Source organism: Oncorhynchus tshawytscha, linkage group LG20, assembly GCF_018296145.1.
Source record: "Oncorhynchus tshawytscha isolate Ot180627B linkage group LG20, Otsh_v2.0, whole genome shotgun sequence".
Classification (NCBI taxonomy): domain Eukaryota; kingdom Metazoa; phylum Chordata; class Actinopteri; order Salmoniformes; family Salmonidae; genus Oncorhynchus; species Oncorhynchus tshawytscha.
In genome coordinates, this window is record NC_056448.1 from 5,075,091 (window position 1) to 5,099,089 (window position 23,999).

General features: G+C 44.0%; 1 protein-coding gene across 1 annotated transcript; it reads right to left on the reverse strand.

Moving 5' to 3' along the window:
* Positions 1-139: 139 nt before the first annotated feature.
* plgrkt (plasminogen receptor, C-terminal lysine transmembrane protein) lies at positions 140-23,996 on the reverse strand. The gene is made up of 5 exons (XM_024381134.2): positions 23,840-23,996; positions 23,296-23,380; positions 11,725-11,855; positions 1,334-1,443; positions 140-795 (listed from the first exon to the last, which is right to left on the reverse strand). The coding sequence occupies exons 2-5, from the start codon at positions 23,374-23,376 to the stop codon at positions 668-670; spliced, it is 450 nt and encodes a 149-aa protein (XP_024236902.1). The 5' UTR covers positions 23,377-23,380; positions 23,840-23,996; the 3' UTR covers positions 140-667.
* Positions 23,997-23,999: the final 3 nt, after the last annotated feature.

Genomic DNA, 23,999 nt, shown 5'->3' on the forward strand with positions numbered 1-23,999 from the left:
CTATACACTCGAGACTGCTTCCAATCAAATCTTCATCTGCAGTAAATGATGACCGGTACTGTGATAGTGGAAATTGATATGATTTTTTTCTATTCCAGAAAGTAAACTTTGTCATGAGAAATATCCACATGGTCCTGCGTACAGACAATAATATTTTATTAGTAGTATCATCAGCAGTCGACTTCTTTTACAATGGCAATTCATTTTTTTTATACAACGTTTACCAACTTTTGACAGTAGTGCAGGGCTGAGTAGTGACTGCTTACCATTCATCTTAGGCATTTGAAGTCTATTTTAATGTGGCCACAAATTCTAAGGCTAAAATGAAACAAACCCATTTTCCATTAACTATATATCTGAACACCACTGGTGTAGATAATTCTAAAACAAGGCAGATTTTGATCACAACAGTCATTCCTAGGTCAGCCCAATAAGTGCCCTGTGTGCATGGCTGGCTGTGTAATTTCGCATTCATGTGCTATCAGAATGATCAGAAACGCTAAAATATCTAACTAGGTACTTGTATTTACAGAGTTTCCGATCATTTCGATAGCATGTGAAGACCTGATGAACGTTGATCTTGGGGACCGAGGAGCATCACTCACTCACTTCCAGGGGTGGAGATCAGAGGGGTGTGACACTGGACAACACACCCATCATGACAGTGTCATTTCTCAAAGAGGGAGCCGAGGGCGGTCTTGGCTCTTCTTGCCTTCTCAATGCTCTCGAAGTTGGGCACACCGTGTGGAAGGTCCAATCGTTCGTGTTCTGAGACCATGATGCTCTCCGCCTCTCCTGGGGACCCACACAGGCAGGAAGTGACATCAAGCAAGCAAAGAATACTTTATTGTTCCTTTTCTTTTCAGATCACAGAAATGAGGTTATTGCTTTCATCCAAGATACTGATATCAAACTGTGGTGGTCTGCTGTGGGTATTGTTGAAATCACATCTACCCTATACTGTAGTAACTGACTACAGCAACAATTTTGTTTTCCCACATTTAATGTATCTTTCAATTTATCTGAGGGTGGATATGCCTTGGAAGGTTTCTGGTTGGCTGAAAGAAAATCAAAACCAAGTATTTTTGTGAAGCTTTCTGAAGTGACTTTAAAAGCAGCCCAGGGTATCCACATGGCTTTCTCCATACCTAATGAGCATGGAACCCAATAACCAATGTCCCAGAATGTTTGAAGTTTGACAGAGAGAAGTCACACAAATCAAAGCAAGATCTGTCTTTTTCTTCTTAAGGTGATTTTTTTATCCTGAAATTAGGGGATTGACAACCCTGTCTCGGTGAAATCACTAACAGATGTGATTGTGAGAAGTACTTACCCCTCATTCGGTAGATTAGCGTTCCATACGCCATGTCCATCTGATAGGCCAGGACAAAACTGAGAGGCACGACAGGGGCAAAGAGAACAGGCTTCTTCTTCTTAATGGCACTGCAAGAGTGGGAGATAGTGGAACATTAGACTGTCACAGAGATAAACTAACAATTAAAAGGGAACTGCACCCGCTGGGCTGTTTTTTGGCTTGCTCCTCAAGAAATGCTGGCAGGCCATGACAGAAGCCAAACGTGAGTTGGCTTAGGGGTGTGGTTTGATGTGGGTGTGTCCTTTCCACCACTAAGACACCCATCTGTCAGAACCTTGCCCACAGCTGTTTCCCCCCACTCAATCAAAACAAATATACCTCCTGCGGGTTGAGTTCAATAACTACAGGCTAGATGCATGGTGAGATGCCGGAGAAAACTTTGAATTGGTCAGTAGCCTACAGAGTAATACGAGAAGAATGCAATTGCTGAACTTACCTAGATATTCTAAACTGTGTTTTTTTGATAACTTTCAAAATGTAACAGGTTCATGTGGAATAAGCAACCTTTTATATCACACCATAGAAGCAGTGTCATGCTAATATAACAATGTGCACCTTTCATTGTCATTCCCAGCCGATACAGTGCTTATTGTCATTTTGTCTGGTGGTAATGGGGCTACCTTGGCCAACATGTCAGTGGTCATACCTTCCTGGGTGGTGTCCCATATACAACAGGAGTTCCATGATCCTGGTGCAGAATACACAGGGTTTCTCCCTCCCCATTTTGACTGATACCATTCAATTCAATAATAAAAGAAGACGATACAAGTAAAAGTTGTGTCTAGTAAAATGTTTATGCCGAGTGCCAGGTCTCTCTCCATTCAGAGACATCAGTATCAAGTCAGTCTGGACTTCATCACATCGTGCAAGTCTCCATGTGCTGGCTCCATACATGTTTCTGGGAACACAGTCACTGTTCTTATTACCAATGGCAGTTTGGGAGCGGTCGAAATTTACCCAATTGTTACCCGGAGGAAAATGGGGGAGGGTTTAGTATAATTTATTTAGTCCAGAGGGTAATTTAATTTGTAATAGATTAAATGTCATATTGCTCAGTGTTTGAGAATTAGTTGCTTATTATATCTCGATGTGTGCCCGATGCTGCCCCCCATCCCTAATTCTCTACTGGGCACGCAATATCAAGTGCGCCTAGTGTGATCTCAATCAAATGATCCATAGCCTGTACAATAGGCCTAGGCTATACGAAGAGCATGTTTGGAGAAGCACATGGCAAAGTTATATTTCTAAGATAATGTAGTTCCTTCAAGTTTTTGTGCTGCTGGGATGGTGTATATAAAACTAGGCTACATTACATTACACACTGCAATGAATAGGCTAACCCAATTATAAGCCCTGGCCTGCCCTGCTCTTGCTGATGTAAACCCTTTTGTGCTTCCTAACCAATGGCTGTGCTGTGTACGGTGGCACTTCAGCAGGCTAGTCAAACGTGTCCCCCAAAAATAATTTTGTATTTGTCCCAGAAATGCAATACCTGTGCCTGCGGACTAGGCCTACTGATGTCCTGTTCAGTTTGAGAGGCCGAAAATGAGGAGGACCGGAGGTAAGCTTGCTACTGCTATAATTGATTTGAATAAAAACAAATGTTTCATTGCCCATAATGAAGCTATTTATCAGTTACTGACCTCGCAATAAGCAATAGTTGAGTAACTTACATTACTATGGAGCGGTAGCCGCGAAGCTGGACAGCGCACGTGTGCTGAAACAACAATAAGTCTTTGTGTTGGAGCCTATTTCTTTCGAATTGTGAGGGTATTGTGGCTTTTGTTCAAGAAAATGGCTAAAAGCATAGGCCTAACCCTTGTTAGCTTAAGATGTAGAAAAAACATTTATGGACCTGATTATATAACGTGATCTATAACACCTTAGTACGCAATGCTTTATGCTAGAAGCAAGCTGCAAAATGCCAGACTCCGATGCATATGGGACATCTTTGATTTGACATTAAGGCTGCGCAGCAACCTTCTATAGCCGAGAAGACAAAAAATGCACTTTGCTTTGGAAGTAATGTGTGATTGTGTCACTCAATTGATGTTCAACATTTCAACAGACTATTAAACAACATACTACACTCTAAATCAGTCAGGAGCAAGCCAGGTAGCCAAATTATTTAGGGTATATTATTATTATTTTTTTTTCGCGGCTATTGCCTGCCATTTAAGAAAATGTGAAGAATTTGTGACACTACAGCACATGTCAAACTCATTCCACAGAGTATCTGTTACTTCCGGCGCCGACAGAGATGGCCGCCTCGCTTCGCGTTCCTAGGAAACTATGCAGTTTTTTGTTTTTTTTACGTGTTATTTCTTACACTAGTACCCCAGGTCATCTTAGGTTTCATTACATACAGTCGAGAAGAACTACTGAATATAAGATCAGCGTCAACTCACCATCAGTACGACCAAGAATATGTTTTTCGCTACACGGATCCTGTGTTCTGCCTTACAAACAGGACAACGGAGTGGATTCCATGCAGCGACCCAAAAAAACGACTCAGAAAAAGAGGGAAGCGAAGCGGTCTTCTGGTCAGACTCCGGAGACGGGCACACCGTGCACCACTCCCTAGCATTCTTCTTGCCAATGCCCAGTCTCTTGACAACAAGGTTGATGAAATCCGAGCAAGGGTAGCATTCCAGAGGGACATCAGAGACTGTAACGTTCTCTGCTTCACGGAAACATGGCTCACTGGAGAGACGCTATCCGAAGCGGTGCAGCCAGCGGGTTTCTCCACGCATCGCGCCGACAGAAACAAACATCTTTCTGGTAAGAAGAGGGGCGGGGGCGTATGCCTTATGGCCAACGTGACATGGTGTGATGAAAGAAACATACAGGAACTCAAATCCTTCTGTTCACCTGATTTAGAATTCCTCACAATCAAATGTAGACCGCATTATCTACCAAGAGAATTCTCTTCGATTATAATCACAGCCGTATATATCCCCCCAAGCAGACACATCGATGGCTCTGAACGAACTTTATTTAACTCTCTGCAAACTGGAAACGATTTATCCGGAGGCTGCATTCATTGTAACTGGGGATTTTAACAAGGCTAATCTGAAAACAAGACTCCCTAAATTTTATCAGCATATCGATTGCGCAACCAGGGGTGGAAAGACCCTGGATCATTGTTACTCTAACTTCCGCGACGCATATAAGGCCCTGCCCCGCCCCCCTTTCGGAAAAGCTGACCACGACTCCATTTTGTTGATCCCTGCCTACAGACAGAAACTAAAACAAGGAGGCTCCCACGCTGAGGTCTGTCCAACGCTGGTCCGACCAAGCTGACTCCACACTCCAAGACTGCTTCCATCACGTGGACTGGGAGATGTTTCGCATTGCGTCAGACAACAACATTGACGAATACGCTGATTCGGTGTGCGAGTTCATTAGAACGTGCGTTGAAGATGTCGTTCCCATAGCAACGATTAAAACATTCCCTAACCAGAAACCGTGGATTGATGGCAGCATTCGTGTGAAACTGAAGGCACGAACCACTGCTTTTAATCAGGGCAAGGTGTCTGGTAACATGACTGAATACAAACAGTGCAGCTATTCCCTCCGCAAGGCTATCAAACAAGCTAAGCGCCAGTACAGAGACAAAGTAGAATCTCAATTCAACTGCTCAGACACAAGAGGCATGTGGCAGGGTCTACAGTCAATCACGGACTACAGGAAGAAATCCAGCCCAGTCACGGACCAGGATGTCTTGCTCCCAGGCAGACTAAATAACTTTTTTGCCCGCTTGAGGACAATACAGTGCCACTGACACGGCCTGCAACGAAAACATGCGGTCTCTCCTTCACTGCAGCCGAGGTGAGTAAGACATTTAAACGTGTTAACCCTCGCAAGGCTGCAGGCCCAGACGGCATCCCCAGCCACGCCCTCAGAGCATGCGCAGACCAGCTGGCCGGTGTGTTTACGGACATATTCAATCAATCCCTATACCAGTCTGCTGTTCCCACATGCTTCAAGAGGGCCACCATTGTTCCTGTTCCCAAGAAAGCTAAGGTAACTGAGCTAAACGACTACCGCCCGTAGCACTCACATCCGTCATCATGAAGTGCTTTGAGAGACTAGTCAAGGACCATATCACCTCCACCCTACCTGACATCCTAGACCCACTCCAATTTGCTTACCGCCCAAATAGGTCCACAGACGATGCAATCTCAACCACACTGCACACTGCCCTAACCCATCTGGACAAGAGGAATACCTATGTGAGAATGCTGTTCATCGACTACAGCTCGGCATTCAACACCATAGTACCCTCCAAGCTCGTCATCAAGCTCGAGACCCTGGGTCTCGACCCCGCCCTGTGCAACTGGGTACTGGACTTCCTGACGGGCTGCCCCCAGGTGGTGAGGGTAGGCAACAACATCTCCTCCCCGCTGATCCTCAACACTGGGGCCCCACAAGGGTGCGTTCTGAGCCTTCTCCTGTACTCCCTGTTCACCCACGACTGCGTGGCCACGCACGCCTCCAACTCAATCATCAAGTTTGCGGACGACACAACAGTGGTAGGCTTGATTACCAACAACGACGAGACGGCCTACAGGGAGGAGGTGAGGGCCCTCGGAGTGTGGTGTCAGGAAAATAACCTCACACTCAACGTCAACAAAACTAAGGAGATGATTGTGGACTTCAGGAAACAGCAGAGGGAACACCCCCCATCCACATCGATGGAACAGTAGTGGAGAGGGTAGCAAGTTTTAAGTTCCTCGGCATACACATCACAGACAAACTGAATTGGTCCACTCACACAGACAGCATCGTGAAGAAGGCGCAGCAGCGCCTCTTCAACCTCAGGAGGCTGAAGAAATTCGGCTTGTCACCAAAAGCACTCACAAACTTCTACAGATGCACAATCGAGAGCATCCTGGCGGGCTGTATCACCGCCTGGTATGGCAACTGCACCGCCCTCAACCGTAAGGCTCTCCAGAGGGTAGTGAGGTCTGCACAACGCATCACCGGGGGCAAACTACCTGCCCTCCAGGACACCTACACCACCCGATGCTACAGGAAGGCCAAAAAGATCATCAAGGACATCAACCACCCGAGCCACTGCCTGTTCACCCCGCTGTCATCCAGAAGGCGAGGTCAGTACAGGTGCATCAAAGCTGGGACCGAGAGACTGAAAAACAGCTTCTATCTCAAGGCCATCAGACTGTTAAACAGCCACCACTAACATTGAGTGGCTACTGCCAACACACTGTCAATGACACTGACTCTACTCCAGCCATTATTAATGGGAAATGATGTAAATATATCACTAGCCACTTTAAACAATGCTACCTTATATAATGTTACTTACCCTACATTATTCATCTCATATGCATACGTAGATACTGTACTCTATATCATCGACTGCATCCTTATGTAATACATGTATCACTAGCCACTTTAACTATGCCAGTTGGTTTACATACTCATCTCATATGTATATACTGTACTCGATATCATCTACTGTATCTTGCCTATGCTGCTCTGTACCATCACTCATTCATATATCCTTATGTACATATTCTTTATCCCCTTACACTGTGTATAAGACAGTAGTTTTTTGGAATTGTTAGTTAGATTACTTGTTCGTTATTACTGCATTGTCGGAACTAGAAGCACAAGCATTTCGCTACACTCGCATTAACATCTGCTAACCATGTGTATGTGACAAATAAAATTTGATTTGATTCGATTTTCGCTCCACTAGGTCATTAATTAGTAAGGAACTCCCCTCACCTGGTTGTATAAGTCTTAAGTGGGGGGGGGGACCCCGCAGACAACCAGCCCTCGTGGAATGAGTTTGACACCCCTGCACTACAGGCTAGAAGGAACGCCCAGCATTTCGACAACACAACAGCATCCCTATACATTTCACATTTAGACTGTATTAAAATACATTTTACAAAATGATTACTTGGAATTAAATGAAAAATGCCTTACTAGGCTATACAGTGCCTTTTTGAATTCACTTTTAGAAACACAAGTTTGGACAGTCTTTGGTTTGAGGATCATGCGGTGAGCTATGCATGCCTAGTTTGTTAATTTAGCCTAGCAGATGCTCTTATATTCCCATGCCCTTATTACACGCAACACAACAATATCATGGAATAAAATCGATTATTTAAAAAAGGATAGTTAACAGTTACAAGCGCATATAGGCCTACTGGATTATATGTGGCCGCCATGTTAAAAAAACAAATGGCTTTTTCGCAAATGTATTGATAATCAGATACTTCAGTTGTAACTGGTTCTGTTGCACTACATCTCTTGCTCTCGGCCATCCACTATGTTTTTATTATTATTTTGGGTACAGGGGAGGGTCACTTTTTTTCTTCAAGCATTTAGGGAGGGTAAGATTCTTCAAATAGCCACCCTTTGCCTTGATGAACTTCTTGCACACTCCTGGCATTCTCTCAACCAGCTTCACCTGGAATGCATTTCCAACAGTCTTGAACGAGTTCCCACATATGCTGAGCACTTGTTGGCTACTTTTCCTTCACTCTGCGGTCCGACTTATCCCAAACCATCTCAATTTAGTTGAGGTCAGGGGATTGTGGAGGCCAGGTCATCTGATGCAGCACTCCATCACTCTCCTTCTTGGACAAATAGCCCTTACACAGTCTGGAGGTGTGTTGGGTCATTGTCCTGTTGAAAAACAAAAGATAGTCCCATCAAGCACAAACCACTTGGGATGACATGTCGCTGCAGAATGCTGTGGTAGCCATGCTGGTTAAATTGGCCTTGAATTATTTGATCTGTATTGTAGGTTAAGGGCTTGTAGAGTTGAAGTCGGAAGTTCACATACACCTTAGCCAAACACATTTGAACTCAGTTTCACAATTCCTGACATTTAATCCTAGTAAAAATTCCCTGTCTTAGGTCAGTTAGGATCACCACTTTATTTTAAGAATGTGAAATGTCAGACTAATAGTAGAGTGATTTATGTCAGCTTTTATTTCTTAATTCACATTCCCAGTGGGTCAGAAGTTTACATACACTCAAATAGTATTTGGTAGCGTTGCCTTTAAATTGTTTAACTTGGGTCAAATGTTTTGGGTAGCTTTCCACAACCTTCCCACAATAAGTTAGGTGAATTTTGGCCCATTCCTCCTGACAGAGCTGGTGTAACTGAGTCAGGTTTGTAGGCCTCCTTGCTCGCACACGCTTGTTCAGTTCTGTCCACAAATTGTCAATAGGATTGAGGTCAGGGCTTTGTGATGGCCACTCCAATACCTTGACTTTGTTGCCCTTATGCCATTTTGCCAAAACTTTTGAAGTATGCTAGTGGTCATTGTCTATTTGGAAGACCCATTTGCGACCAAGCTTCAACTTCCTGATTGAGGTCTTGAGATGTTGCTTCAATATATCCACATAATTTTCTTCCTCATGATGCTATCTATTTTGTTTCCTGCAGCAAAGCACCCCCATAACATGATGCTGCCACCCCCATGCTTCACGGTTGGGATGGTGTTCTTCGGCTTGCAAGCCTCCCCTTTTTCCTCCAAACATAACAATGGTCATTGTGGCCAACAGTTCAATTTTTGTTTCATCAGACCAGAGGACATTTCTCCAAAAAGTATGATCTTTGTCCTCATATGCAGTTGCAAACCGTAGTCTGGCTTTTTCATAGCGGTTTTGGAGCAGTGGCTTCTTCCTTGCTGAGCGTTGATATAGGACTCATTTTACTGTGGATATAGATACTTTTGTACCTGTTTCCTCCATTATCTTCACAAGGTCCTTCGCTGTTGTTCTGGGATTGATTTGCACTCTTCGCACCTTTTTACGTTCATCTCTAGGAGAAAGAACACGTCTCCTTCCTGAGCGGTATGATGGCTGAGTGGTCCCATGGAGTTTATACTTGCAAACTATTGTTCGTACATATGAACGTGGTACCTTCAGGCGCTTGGAAATTGCTCCCAAAGACGAACCAGACTTGTGGAGGTCTACAATTTGTTTCTGAGGTCTTGGCAGATGTCTTTTGATTTTCCCATTATGTCAAGCAAAGAGGCACTGAGTTTGAAGGTAGGCCTTTAAATACATTCACAGGTACACCTCCAATTGACTCAAATGATGTCACTTAGCGTATCAGAAGCTTCTAAAGCCATGACATCATTTTCCAAGCTGTTTAAAAGGCACAGTCAACTTAGTGTATGTAAACTTCTGACCCACTGGAATTGTGATACAGTGAAATAATCTCTAAACAATTGTTGGAAAAATTACTTGTGTCATGCATAAAGTAGATGTCCAAACCGACTTGCCAAAGCTATAGTTTGTGAACACGAAATTTGTGGAGTTGTTGAAAAACGAGTTAATGACTCCAACTGTATATTTTGATCATTATCACTGTCATCACTAGCATAGCTGACGATAGATACCCTAAACAGCACTTCATGATGACAAAAGTGAGTGCTACGGGGCGATATTCATTTTAATCAGTTACCTGCTTTCTTGGATACAGGAACAATGGTGGCCATCTTGAAGCATTTGGGGACAGCAGACTAGGATAGGGAGAGATGATGTCTGTAAACACTCCAGCCAGCTGGTCTGCGCATGCTCTGAGGAAGCGGCTAGGGATGCCGTCTGGGCCGACAGCCTTGCGAGGGTTAACAAACTTAAATGTCTCACTCACGTCAGCCACGGAGAAAGAGAGCCCACAGTCCTTGGCAGCGGGCCGTCTCGGTGGCATTCTGTTATCCTCAAAGCGGGCGAAGGTGTTTAGCTTGTCTGGAAGCAAGACGTCAGTGTCCGGTGTGGCTGGTTTTCCCTTCGTAGTCTATGATTGTCTGTAGACTCTGCCACATACGTCTCGTGTCTGAGCCGTTGAATTGCGACTCCACACTGACATTTTGCCTGTTTTGATTGCCTTACGGAGGGGAATAACTACTGTTTGTATTCGGCCATGTTCCCAGTCACCTTGCCGTGGTTAAATGCGGTGGTTCACGCTTTGTTTTGCTCGAATGCTGCCATCTTTCCACAGTTTATTGATTCGGTTAGAATTTAATAGTCACAGTGGGTACAACATCTCCTATACACTTCCTAATGATATCAGTCACCGTATCAGTGTATTCATCAATATTATTCTCTGAGGCTACCCGGAACATTTCTCAGTCCGCGTGATCAAAACAATCATCAAGCATGGATTCCGATTGGTCAGACCAGTGTTGAACAGTCCTTAGCACAGGCACTTCCGGTTTGAGTTTATGCCTATAAGGAAGGGAGGAGCAAAATGGAGTCGTAATCAGATTTGCCGGGGGGAGCGCCTTGTAGGCATCCCGGAAGATGGAGTAGCAGTGGTCCAATGTTTTAGCAGCGCAAGTACTACAGTCAAATGTTGATAGAACTTCGGTAGCATTTTCCTCAAATTTGCTTTGTTTAAAATCCCCAGTTACAATAAATGCAGCCTCAGAATTTGTGGTTTCCAGTTTGCATAAAGTCCAGTGAAGTTCGAAGGTCATCGTTGTATCGGCTTGAGGGGAAATATACACGGCTGTGACTATAACCAAACCTCTTGGGAGGTGATATGGTCAGCATTTGATTGAGGTATTCTACAGTAGGTTGGGTGAACAAAAGGACATGACTTACGGTATGTTATCACAATAACACTGAGTAGTTAATCATGAAACATACACCCCCGCCCTTCTTTCCAGAGAGATATTTATTCCTGTCTGCACGATTAACTGAGAACCCAGCTGGCTGTACTGACTCAGACAGTACATCCTGAGAGAGCCATGTTTCTGTGAAACAGAGTATGTTACAATCCCTGATGTCTCTCTAGAAGGAAATCCTCGCCCTGAGCGCGTTAACTTTATTATCCAGAGACTATTAGAGCGTAATATACTCGGAAGCGGTGGATGATGTGTGCACCTCCTGAGTCGGACTGGAAGTCCACTGCAAAGTTGCCTAGGGGCTAGAAATACCTCGCCACCTCCTCCTAGATGTTCTTTTTGCAAAGATGGGGCAGTGTTTTGGGTCAACCTCTGGAATCAGTTAAATTGCCCTGGGAGATATGCCGACAAATCAACAAAAAGGATCTGATTCGGGATGCTGGACAAAGAACATATCTGCCATCTACCGTCACTCTGATATCATGAACCAAAAGTTCTTCCAGGCTGTATGTTATAACACTAAAAAAATTCTGGGCTAATAATCTGTTAACACTTCATTTGAAGAAATAATACATTAACAAAAAAAATACATGTCATGCTTAATACAAATATTTATGAATCGAAATGGCCTCATCCGTGTCCTATCTATAACTATTGAAGAACAGACTTAATGTGAACAAACATGTTGTAGGCCTACTGGCCTAGTTAACACTACGGAGAACCCACCCGATGGTGAGGCCTAGTGCGGCCAGGCTGAAGAAGGTGCCATAGTATTTGAGGAACTCCCTGGACCAGGCTATCTGCATGGCCATCTGTCTCTCTCTCATCTGATTCTGCATCAGGATCTGTCTCTCCATCTGGGGTCGGGCAGGAAGGTCAGAAACACACTTTGTCAGAGCTAAGAGTGGGAAAAACTGGCATTATTATGACATTACACTCAGTAAGAAATACGTTTTGTTAAGCAGCAGAACTGAGCAGGCAAAATTATGACGTAAAAGGATGTTTTCCAGCAGCAGAAAGCAAAAATTACAGCCCAAAGTATGACTGGTTGCTAAGAATAAAGATCCCTCCCAATGTGTTCTCTATGGGTAGTTCCATCTCATTTCAACAAGCCATGACACCAACCATCTCAGATAGTGTCTGTAGTTAGAAACAGATAAGATTAGCATTCCTGAAACATTATTTTATTGAAATTGTATTTGATCTCTAAATTAAGCTAATTGATTACACCGAAATTGGCCATTTTAATTAATATGATTCATATGATCTTCAATAAATATAGTACTTAACATTCGATTTGGACCATCATTCTTCCTAACAATGAGTATCCAATAAAATGGTCAAAAGCCATCCACACCCCAACAACCAGTACACAGTCTCAGTTCTCTGTTTGACAAGTAGTATAAATATGTGGTTTTGAATATTGCTCCTTCATCCTTGGTAATGTATATCCTGTGAATCTGGTCATGTTTTATTTTATACCCCCTTTTTCTCCCCAATTTCATGATTACAATCGTCTCATTGCTGCAACTCCCCAATGGGCTTGGGAGAGGCGAAGGTTGAGTTATGCGTCCTCCAAAACCTGACCCGCCCAAGCCGTGCTTCTTAAAACCCTCTCGCTTAACCCGGAAGCCAGCCGCACCAATGTGTCGGAGGAAACACCACTCAACTGACGGCCGAGGTCAGCCTGCAGGCGCACCGGCATGACACAAGGAGTCGCTAGAGCACGATGAGCCAAGTAAAGCCCTCCCGGCCAAACCCTCCCCTAACCCCAGGCTGTAGTGATGCTGCAACACTGTGATGCAATGCATTAGACCGCTGCGCCACTCGGGAGGCAATCCATAACTTTTTTTAAAGGGAATAAACCACACACACACACACACACACACACACAGAGGGTCTGTTTCCTGGAGGCAAATTAAACGGAAAACTGAATTGCTATCATGGAGGACTAGCTTGAATTGTGAGGTTGACAGCACAATTTATTTTCACTATTAACAAAAGCTATTGGTTAAATAAAATGTTGTGATCTATTTAAAACACAAGAGACCAGCAAAATGGAAAGAAATATCAGGAACAGCGGCATCTAGAGGGCAAAACTTGGTACTTTCACACAAATGTATGGTAAATAATGAAATCAACTTCAATGGCTAATTTCTCTGAACAGTGGGGGAAAAAAACATCACCAGATTCACAGGGAGTACATTACAAAAGGTTGAAGCAATACTCCAAGCAGCAGCTCCATACTACTTGTCAGACAGAGAACTGATACTGTACACTGGTTGTTGGGGTGGGGTGTGGGGGGGGATCAGTGGGTAGCTTTTTAAAATGTTATTGGATTCCTCATGTCTTACTCATTGTTAGGAAGAATTATGGTCCAAATCAGATGTTAGGTACTATATTTATTTTTATTTTTTTTATTTCACCTTTATTTAACCAGGTAGGCTAGTTGAGAACAAGTTCTCATTTACAACTGCGACCTGGCCAAGATAAAGCATAGCAGTGTGAGCAGACAACACAGAGTTACACATGGAATAAACAATTAATAAGTCAATAACACAGTAGAAAACAAAGGGGGAGTCTATATACAATGTGTGCAAAAGGCATGAGGAGGTAGACGAATAGTTACAATTTTGCAGATTAACACTGGAGTGATAAATGATCAGATGGTCATGTACAGGTAGAGATATTGGTGTGCAAAAGAGCAGAAAAGTAAATAAATAAAAACAGTATGGGGATGAGGTAGGTGAAAATGGGTGGGCTATTTACCAATAGACTATGTACAGCTGCAGCGATCGGTTAGCTGCTCAGATAGCTGATGTTTGAAGTTGGTGAGGGAGATAAAAGTCTCCAACTTCAGCGATTTTTGCAATTCGTTCCAGTCACAGGCAGCAGAGTACTGGAACGAAAGGCGGCCAAATGAGGTGTTGGCTTTAGGGATGATCAGTGAGATACACCTGCTGGAGCGCGTGCTACGGATGGGTGTTGCCATCGTGACCAGTGAACTGAGATAAGGCGGAGCTTTACCTAGCATGGACTTGTAGATGACCTGGAGCCAGTGGGTCTGGCGACGAATATGTAGCGAGGGCCAGCCGACTAGAGCATACAAGTCGCAGTGGTGGGTGGTATAAGGTGCTTTAGTGACAAAACGGATGGCACTGTGATATACTGCATCCAGTTTGCTGAGTAGAGTGTTGGAAGCCATTTTGTAGATGACATCGCCGAAGTCGAGGATTGGTAGGATAGTCAGTTTTACTAGGGTAAGCTTGGCGGCGTGAGTGAAGGAGGCTTGTTGTTGCGGAATAGAAAGCCGACTCTTGATTTGATTTTTGATTGGAGATGTTTGATATGAGTCTGGAAGGAGAGTTTGCAGTCTAGCCAGACACCTAGGTACTTATAGATGTCCACATATTCAAGGTCGGAACCATCCAGGGTGGTGATGCTAGTCGGGCATGCGGGTGCAGGCAGCGATCGGTTGAAAAGCATGCATTTGGTTTTACTAGCGTTTAAGAGCAGTTGGAGGCCACGGAAGGAGTGTTGTATGGCATTGAAGCTTGTTTGGAGGTTAGATAGCACAGTGTCCAATGACGGGCCGAAAGTATATAGAATGGTGTCGTCTGCGTAGAGGTGGATCAGGGAATCGCCCGCAGCAAGAGCAACATCATTGATATACACAGAGAAAAGAGTCGGCCCGAGAATTGAACCCTGTGGCACCCCATAGAGACTGCCAGAGGACCGGACAGCATGCCCTCCGATTTGACACACTGAACTCTGTCTGCAAAGTAGTTGGTGAACCAGGCAAGGCAGTCATTAGAAAACCGAGGCTACTGAGTCTGCCGATGAGAATATGGTGATTGACAGAGTCGAAAGCCTTGGCAAGGTCGATGAAGACGGCTGCACAGTACTGTCTTTTATCGATGGCGGTTATGATATCGTTTAGTACCTTGAGTGTGGCTGAGGTGCACCCGTGACCGGCTCGGAAGCCAGATTGCACAGCGGAGAAGGTACGGTGGGATTCGAGATGGTCAGTGACCTGTTTGTTGACTTGGCTTTCGAAGACCTTAGATAGGCAGGGCAGGATGGATATAGGTCTGTAACAGTTTGGGTCCAGGGTGTCTCCCCCTTTGAAGAGGGGGATGACTGCGGCAGCTTTCAATCCTTGGGGATCTCAGACGATATGAAAGAGAGGTTGAACAGGCTGGTAATAGGGGTTGCGACAATGGCGGCGGATAGTTTCAGAAATAGGGGTCCAGATTGTCAAGCCCAGCTGATTTGTACGGGTCCAGGTTTTGCAGCTCTTTCAGAACATCTGCTATCTGGATTTGGGTAAAGGAGAACTTGGAGAGGCTTGGGCGAGGAGCTGCCGGGGGAGGAGCTGTTGGCCGAGGTTGGAGTAGCCAGGCGGAAGGCATGGCCAGCCGTTGAGAAATGCTTATTGAAGTTTTCGATAATCATGGATTTATCGGTGGTGACCGTGTTACCTAGCCTCAGTGCAGTGGGCAGCTGGGAGGAGGTGCTCTTGTTCTCCATGGACTTCACAGTGTCCCAGAACTTTTTGGAGTTGGAGCTACAGGATGCAAACTTCTGCCTGAAGAAGCTGGCCTTAGCTTTCCTGACTGACTGCGTGTATTGGTTCCGGACTTCCCTGAACAGTTGCATATCACGGGGACTATTCGATGCTATTGCAGTCCGCCACAGGATGTTTTTGTGCTGGTCGAGGGCAGTCAGGTCTGGGGTGAACCAAGGACTGTATCTGTTCTTAGTTCTGCATTTTTGAACGGAGCATGCTTATCTAAAATGGTGAGGAAGTTACTTTTAAAGAATGACCAGGCATCCTCAACTGACGGGATGAGGTCAATGTCCTTCCAGGATACCCGGGCCAGGTCGATTAGAAAGGCCTGCTCACAGAAGTGTTTTAGGGAGCGTTTGACCGTGATGAGGGGTGGTCGTTTGACTGCGGCTCCGTAGCGGATACAGGCAATGAGGCAGTGATCGCTGAGATCCTGGTTGAAGACAGCGGAGGTATATTTGGAGGGCCAGTTGGTCAGGATGACGTCTATGAGGGTGCCCTTGTTTACAGAGTTAGGGTTGTACCTGGTGGGTTCCTTGATGATTTGTGTGAGATTGAGGGCATCTAGCTTAGATTGTAGGACTGGCGGGGTGTTAAGCATATCCCAGTTTAGGTCACCTAACAGAACAAACTCTGAGGCTAGATGGGGGGCGATCAATTCACAAATGGTGTCCAGGGCACAGCTGGGAGCTGAGGGGGGGTCGGTAGCAGGCGGCAACAGTGAGAGACTTATTTCTGGAGAGAGTAATTTTCAAAATTAGTAGTTCGAACTGTTTGGGTATGGACCTGGAAAGTATGACATTACTTTGCAGGCTAACTCCTCCCCCTTTGGCAGATCTATCTTGACGGAAGATGTTATAGTTGGGTATGGAAATCTCTGAATTTTTGGTGGCCTTCCTGAGCCAGGATTCAGACACAGCAAGGACATCAGGGTTAGCAGAGTGTGCTAGAGCAGTGAGTAAAACAAACTTAGGGAGGAGGCTTCTGATGTTGACATGCATGAAACCAAGGCTTTTACGATCACAGAAGTCAACAAATGAGGGTGCCTGGGGACATGCAGGGCCTGGGTTTACCTCCACATCACCCGCGGAACAGAGAAGGAGTAGTAAGAGGGTGCGGCTAAAGGCTATCAAAACTGGTCGCCTAGAGCGTTGGGGACAGAGAATAAGAGGAGCAGGTTTCTGGGCATGGTAGAATATATTCAGGGCATAATGCGCAGACAGGGGTATGGTGGGGTGCGGGTACAGCGGAGGTAAGCCCAGGCACTGGGTGATGATGAGAGAGGTTGTATCTCTGGACATGCTGGTTGTAATGGGTGAGGTCACCGCATGTGTGGGAGGTGGGACAAAGGAGGTATCAGGGGTATGAAGAGTAGAACTAGGGGCTCCATTGTGAACTAAAACAATGATAACTAACCTGAGCAACAGTATACAAGGCATATTGACATTTGAGAGAGACATACAGCGAGGCATACAGTAATCACAGGTGTTGAATTGGGAAAGCTAGCTAAAACAGTAGGTGAGACAACAGCTAATCAGCTAGCACAACAACAGCAGGTAAAATGGCGTTGACTAGGCAACGGGGCCGACAGATAAAACATAAACAAGCAGAATGGAGTACCGTGATTAATGGACAGTCCAGCGTGCATCAGCTATGTAGCCAAGAGATCAGTGTCCAGGGGGCAGCGGTGGATGGGGCAGGGGAGCTGGACTGGCGAGTGTTATCCAGGTTGAAAAAAAGTTAACAATGACTAAATAGCTTGTAGCTAGTTAGCTGGTTGGCTTCTGGAGGTTCTTGAGTGTGTTCTAAAAATTAAAAATAATAGCGATTCCGTGTCACATTGGGTGAGGCAGGTTTCCGGAAAGGTATAAACAGATTAAAAATCAAAAAGAGATAGAAAGTGAGTATGGGTCCGGTGCGTGTTTGGGACGCGGCGATTCAGACGGTTAGCAGGCCTGTGCTAACAAGCTAACAGTTCGTAGGCCCGGGCTAAACAAGGTAGCAGTTAGCGGACCGGGGCTAGACAAGCTAGCAGTTAGCAGGCCGAATTAGCAAGCAGGGAGATAGCGAGGGCTAGAGAGTTAGCCTTTGGGGGACGTCGCGATGGGGTGAGTCTGTTTATTCCTCTTCATGCGGTGACATCGATAGACCGGTCGTGGGCCCGGGTATTTGTAGCCCAGGAGTATGCTACGGTGGTAGTACAGGTGCGCTGGCCGGGCTAGCTTCACGCTAAGTGGGTGGAAGCGCTAGCCAGGAGTAATCATCCGGGGTTGCGGTTTAGCTAGATAGCTAGTTGTGAAGATCCAGCTGAAAAATGTTCCGTTTGCGGTGGGAATCCGGGGATGAAAAATAAATAGGTCCGTTATGCTCTGGTTAGAGTCGCGTTGTTCGAGCTGGCGAGAGCTTTCCGAGCTAAAGGTTAGCTTAGCTGATGACCGGTTAGCTGAAGACAGCTAGCATAGCTGGTGGTTAGCTGGCTAGCTTCAGTTGAGGGGTTCCGGTTCCGAAGTAAATATAAATACTTTAGGAAAAATAGCTACATTGGGTGAGGCGGGTTGCAGGAGAGTATTTGGAAGCTTAGGTTTAGCAAAATGTTTTTGAAGAGATATGCGAAGAAAAATATGTAAAAAACGAAAAATATACGATATATACATGGGACACGACGAGACAGGACGACTTACTGCTACGCCATCTTGGAAGAACGTCAAGGAAAGATTATATGTATCCTATAAATTACAAATGGCCAATTTGGGTGGAGTCTATTAGCTTATTTTCTCAAAGATCAAATAATATGTCAACAAAATAATGTTTCAGGAATGCTAATCTTATCTGTTTCTAACTACAGAAACAATTTCAGAACAATCAGATGGTGGGTGTCAAAATCCTCTTGTTCTTTTTGAGGTGGAATGACTCCCATGTCATAAAACATTTTAGAAAAAGGCTGTGCCGTTATCCTCACGTGGTGAGGCATTGAAATGCATTGAAAACAGGGGTTATACATTATATATTACTTTAACAAAATCTCTTTCTCTGACCAATTGTATTAGCATAAAATAGAATTGTAAAACATTTGAGCATACAATAAAGCTCTGTATTAGAATTTTTATGTTATACAGTTTTGCTCATTTCTATCAAGGGTGTCAATTTCGGACCCAACTGTAAAAAGGACATCAATTATAGTATGTCATGTTGATGATTTATGGCAATTTATATATTTTTTGTGATTTGTGGCAACATTGAATATTGGAACGGTAAGTGGGCCAGAATTGACAGAGCACTAGACAACATGGTAAAGGACATATAATGACAACAAAAAATATCACTGACATTGTCTGAACATTTAGGAATGGTTAAAAAACAAGCTCAACGGCGATCGCCATTGAAAGTTATTTTTAGTGTAGGACTAGGCTTAATCTAGTCCAGACAATTGTTAGATTCCAAGATTTCAAATGGAATTTCATAAAAACATAGAGCTTTACATTTCTGCAAACAGACGTTTCGTCCACTCTTTCTCATGTGGTGATCTGAATGACCAGAGGTAGAGTGAGACTGGTTGGCTCAATTTGAGACTCATTAGTCATTACTCAATTGATGTTAGAGTCACACAACCCATTGTGAAGAAGTTACATGACCAATCAATCATGAAAGCCATTGTGTCCTCAAGAAGCTGGAAGTATCATGTCTGCCTGATTGCCCGAGTGTCATTAACGCCATTAACGGAGTGCTGCTGAATAGAGCATGGAGGGAGATGGAGGTGTTGTGACGTGAGAAGGGTGGAGCTCGTTGGTAGTTCCAGCGCGAATAGATCACCTCCTCCATCCAGTCAGGAGGCCTCTCACTGGGCCAGGTCACAGAGTAGAAAGTGAAAAGTAATCCAGTGAAGGTGTCCCAAATGGTATCCTAATAATAGTTGATTGGATTTATATAGCGCTTTTCTACCAACTGAGGTACTCCTAGCGCTTTACATAGGTTGAAACTCACCACCAATGTGCTGCCCGGCGACCATTTTTGTGCCAGAATGCTCACCACACATCAGCTATCTGGTGGAGAGGTGAGTGATACAGCAACTGGAAATGAGGGGGATGACTAGGTGGCCATGATGGAATGGGGCCAGGTAGGACATTTTTCCAGGACACCAGGGTTAACCATCAGGCAGGTTTGGAATTCTCATCTGCAGTCATTTAAATGGGCTTGACACTTTAGATTGTATGGCCACCAGACATCGATTTCAGCATGTTTTGCCACCAACAACGTTGCATCATCAAACTGGAGATGGCTAAGGAAGCAGAACCACCCTCCCCACTAAAAAATGTAAACACCACAGAGGAAAGATGTACAGTTAAGATAAAGTATAGTCTATTTTAAAGGCTTATTTCCGGCAGTGTGTAATGTATTTTTATTAGGTCCACGTAAGTAGTGGGCCCATTTAACTGTTTATATACCTCAGAGCGCAAAAGGGGGTCACCAGTGCATTCGGGCAGATAGGAAAGATTTCTTCTCGTGTATACCACATTGATGTCTGAGTAAGGCATTAGGCCAATGTTTTGTAGGACTTTGATTGCATGGGGCTATACCGAATCCCTGCAGCCAAGACATAGGCCTATGAAGAACCTTGACCAACTCAAGCTTTAATGCAAAGTCATGCTCAAATATAATCTGTTCTGAATAGTCAGATAGGGGGTTAGGGATCGGGAAGCAGGGGAAGTCAGGAGGCGTGGGGAAGTCGAGGGAGGAGGAGTATGGAGGTGACAAAGTGGTTATTAATCTGTGGAGGAAGTTCACTGACATTTCCTAAAGGCCGTGTGGAGGGATGTTCTTGACTGAGCATTAAACCAAACGCAAACAATAGAGACCATCTCAAATAATCAAGACAAGTTTCTAAAGCAACTTTTATTTTTAGTGTGTTGAGCCTAGTTAGGAGATAACTTTTTGATGGTGATAAGGTTTTATCATCTCACGTATCGTCATACGCAGGGAAACAATTTGAGCTTTCTGAAAGACCAGACAGTGGGGGGTGTGAATGACTGTCTTCAAATACTAAATTATGAGCAATAATCATCTAGATTCAATGCTGTTCCACCTTCCTCATAACATCAGGCCACACACACACCCCTATAATTTGAGGGCTATTTTTCCCATATTTTGATAATGATGAATAAAAATGTCATAGCCTTCAATCATGCACGACGCACCATAAAAACTGACCATTTAATAATTAAATCATGGACAATAACATAAAACGTTTTTGAGATTCCACTACAATGAGCAGTGACGTAGGTTTGACATCTTAATGCAGGAGAGAGGGAGAAGACATATGCTAGATACACCAGCTATCCTTTTAAAATTGCCAGGTCGATTCCATTCATTACCAAGTGTCAGATAGTAATTTACATCGACAAGGAGATGGCTACAGTACAGTAATGTTCTATTTCTAGGTGATTGTGTCCTCACATTACCTTTAAGAATGTAAAAAAAATATATTAAAAAGTTGCATTAGGCACATAACACAATGGCGTGTTTTACAGTATGTATTTTTACAACGAAGTTTGTCACCACCTATGGGCACTTGTCTGATAATGACATTGTTCTGCTACAAACAATTGATCATAGGTGCTGATGGCCTCACAGGCAAAAATGCTAAATGTATTCTTCCACAAAATGGAGGGAAAAAGCTTTTTAACTTGTTGCAAAAAGCCACCTCTAACGATTGCAATAAAATCGTTGTTTTACAACCTGCTTAAACTAGCCCCGAGAGGATGGAAGCACCTCACTTCATCTTAGAGACTGCGGTTGCTGTGATATTCTAGAATCTAGGGGAAACTACTGAGCACAAATAAAATGTGTGCTACTCAGTGGGCAAAACTCGTTTAAAATACATCTTTACAACCAGAAACCTGGCAAAACTGGTTGAGAAGATGCCATTACAACCGTTGTAATGACGTCATTTCAACCAGTTTTGCCCAGTTTTACCCACTGGGTAGGCAGGCACACCTGAAACATCTATACCTTCCCTCCAAGATACAGAAATATATAATGTCCACAAATTGTATAGGTTTATATACGAACCTTTGTAATGGCTTTTGCATTCGTGATAGACATAACAGACCAGGGGTGTAAGCACTTTGAGCCATTTACACTTTTCTAACATCAATAAGGCAGTGGTTCTCAAACTTCTCCTGGGGACCCGCACCTGTTCCATGCATTTGATCAATTTTAAAGCTAGCACAGCTGATTCAACTTGTCAACTAAACGTCAAGCCCTTGACTAACACCATGCCCAAACTGGACGCATATTGATTTTGTCCACCCCACACCAAACGCGTTCACGACACGCAAGTTGAAATATCAAAACAAACTCTGAACCAATTATATTAATTTGGGGACAGGTCAAAAAGCTTTAAACATTTAGGGCAATTTAGCTAGCTTGCAGTTGCTAGCTAATTTGTCCTATTTAGCTAGCTTGCGGTTGCTAGCCAATTTGTCCTGGAAACTAAACATTGAGTTGTTATTTTACCTGAAATGCACAAGGTCCTCTACTCTGACAATTAATCCACACACAAAACTGTCATCCGAGTCATTTCGAGTTCTCTCTCCTTCCTAAGCTTTTAATTCTTTGGACTTTATGGCCATTGGCATCCAACTTTCCTAACAAGGTGTATTACCACAACCGACTGACCTCAGTTCATCTTTCAATCACCCACATGGGTATAACCAATGAGGAGATGGCACGTGGGTATATGCTTCTAAAAGCCAATGAGGAGCTGGGAAAGGCAGGACTTGCATTGCGATGGACTTCTAGTTGCTTGGCAATGCAGACACGAGCAGTGTGGGTGCAATGATTGAATAACATGTGTGTGTAAATGTATTTTGCAGCGCTCGCGACGCGTTTGGGTAGTGTGTAAGTGAATCAGGTGAGCTAGTTCAGGGCTACAACAAAATTGTGAATCTTCTGGGGGCCCCGAGGAGAGGTTTGAGAGCCACTGCAATAGGGGGCAATCAGTGGTAAAATTGGTTGAGTAGCCTATGACGTCAAATCAATTAACTTAATAACACATCAAACATTAAATTGATTATAAACTGCTATGCCCATTTCAGGTAAGTCTAATGTTGAGGCCATGGGAATGTAATCAGACATTTTATATAATGACCTTATTTTGAAAAGCCCTGGAACCACACTTCTTATAGGCCCCATGCATATCAAATGTTTCTCAATTCATCGGCCTACATAACGGTAACTAAAATCATCCCCTTGGCTTCCAACTGGTGAGATATGGTGAGGTAGTCTAATTCAGGGGTTCTCAAACTTCAGGAGGGAGGGGTAGGGGGAGACACCCAAGCCCCCATTTTGGGAACCACTGGTCTAATTGACAAGTACATTTTTAAATTACCTTTATTTACCTACGAGAAAGTCCGTTAAGAACAAATTCTTATTTACAACACGTGTAGGATCATAGGCTATTTTTTTGGCTGTATTTACTGCTATGTGCGGCGGCACTGCCTCCCAGAAGTAGAAAACATACATAGGATGACTTAACATCTTAGATAATGTAAATATTCTCTGAATAATGACCATAATTGTAATGTTACATTTTTTACTGGTACGTATGACCGGCATGTCAGTAGAGATGATTCAGACTCCTGTGTATAATCTGTACAAGTGTATTATCCCACCCTCTCACATGGGGAAATTCATTGGAATCTTTGGTAGGCTATGTATAAGCATCTCACCTGGAGCCGTGCGTTGTGCAGCATGAACTCCTGCTGCTTCTTGAAGTTCTGGTCCATAGATTTAGACAGCATAAAACCCATGGTGCTGGTTTAGATAACAAATGAAGCATGCTATGAGATAAAGCAAGGGTCTGGGCTCTGGGTTTATCCTGGCCTGGAAAAACTCAGGGCCCTATTAAAGCAAGATGTGCATACTACTGTAGGTGGCTGGGCCACCAACAAAACAATGAGGATTTCTATGGTAGCAACTGCTGCTAGCTAAACAATATATGTAGCTATAGAGCACTGCTCAATGAATGACATTCCATGGGTGCAAAAATACGTTTGTTAAATTTATAGCTAGCTAAAACTGTTAATAAACGTGACACTCGACGCCTGCTTTACAGTAAGTGGCTAGCTAGTGGTGCATTGAATCATTATTAGCTAGCAAAGTCAGCTAGCTACTAGTAGTAGTTGGCACGTTAAGCAAACATTTCCACATGTGAAATTATTGCATGCGGTCTTGAAAAGCCACGTCGATTCGCTGTGGCAGTGAAAAACATACCTTTTATTTTATGTCGCTATTCTATAAATGTATTTAGCTAGTTAGTTATGATTCATGTGTGCTGCTCCGCTAAAGTTTCCTTTCCCCAAGTTCTATGGGTATGTTCACGGAAGCAAGCAAGCTTGCGCTGCCCACAACACACAGGCGTCTCACTCATTGG

Bases quoted from the DNA above. Each gene is read 5' to 3' on its own strand.
- plgrkt (XM_024381134.2), bottom strand. From the start codon at position 23,376: ATGGGTTTTATGCTGTCTAAATCTATGGACCAGAACTTCAAGAAGCAG. The intron at 1,444-11,724 runs GTGGGTTCTCCG...CCACTCTTGCAG, and splicing joins GCACTAGGCCTCACCATCGG to TGCCATTAAGAAGAAGAAGC. The intron at 796-1,333 runs GTAAGTACTTCT...GTGGGTCCCCAG, and splicing joins GCTAATCTACCGAATGAGGG to GAGAGGCGGAGAGCATCATG.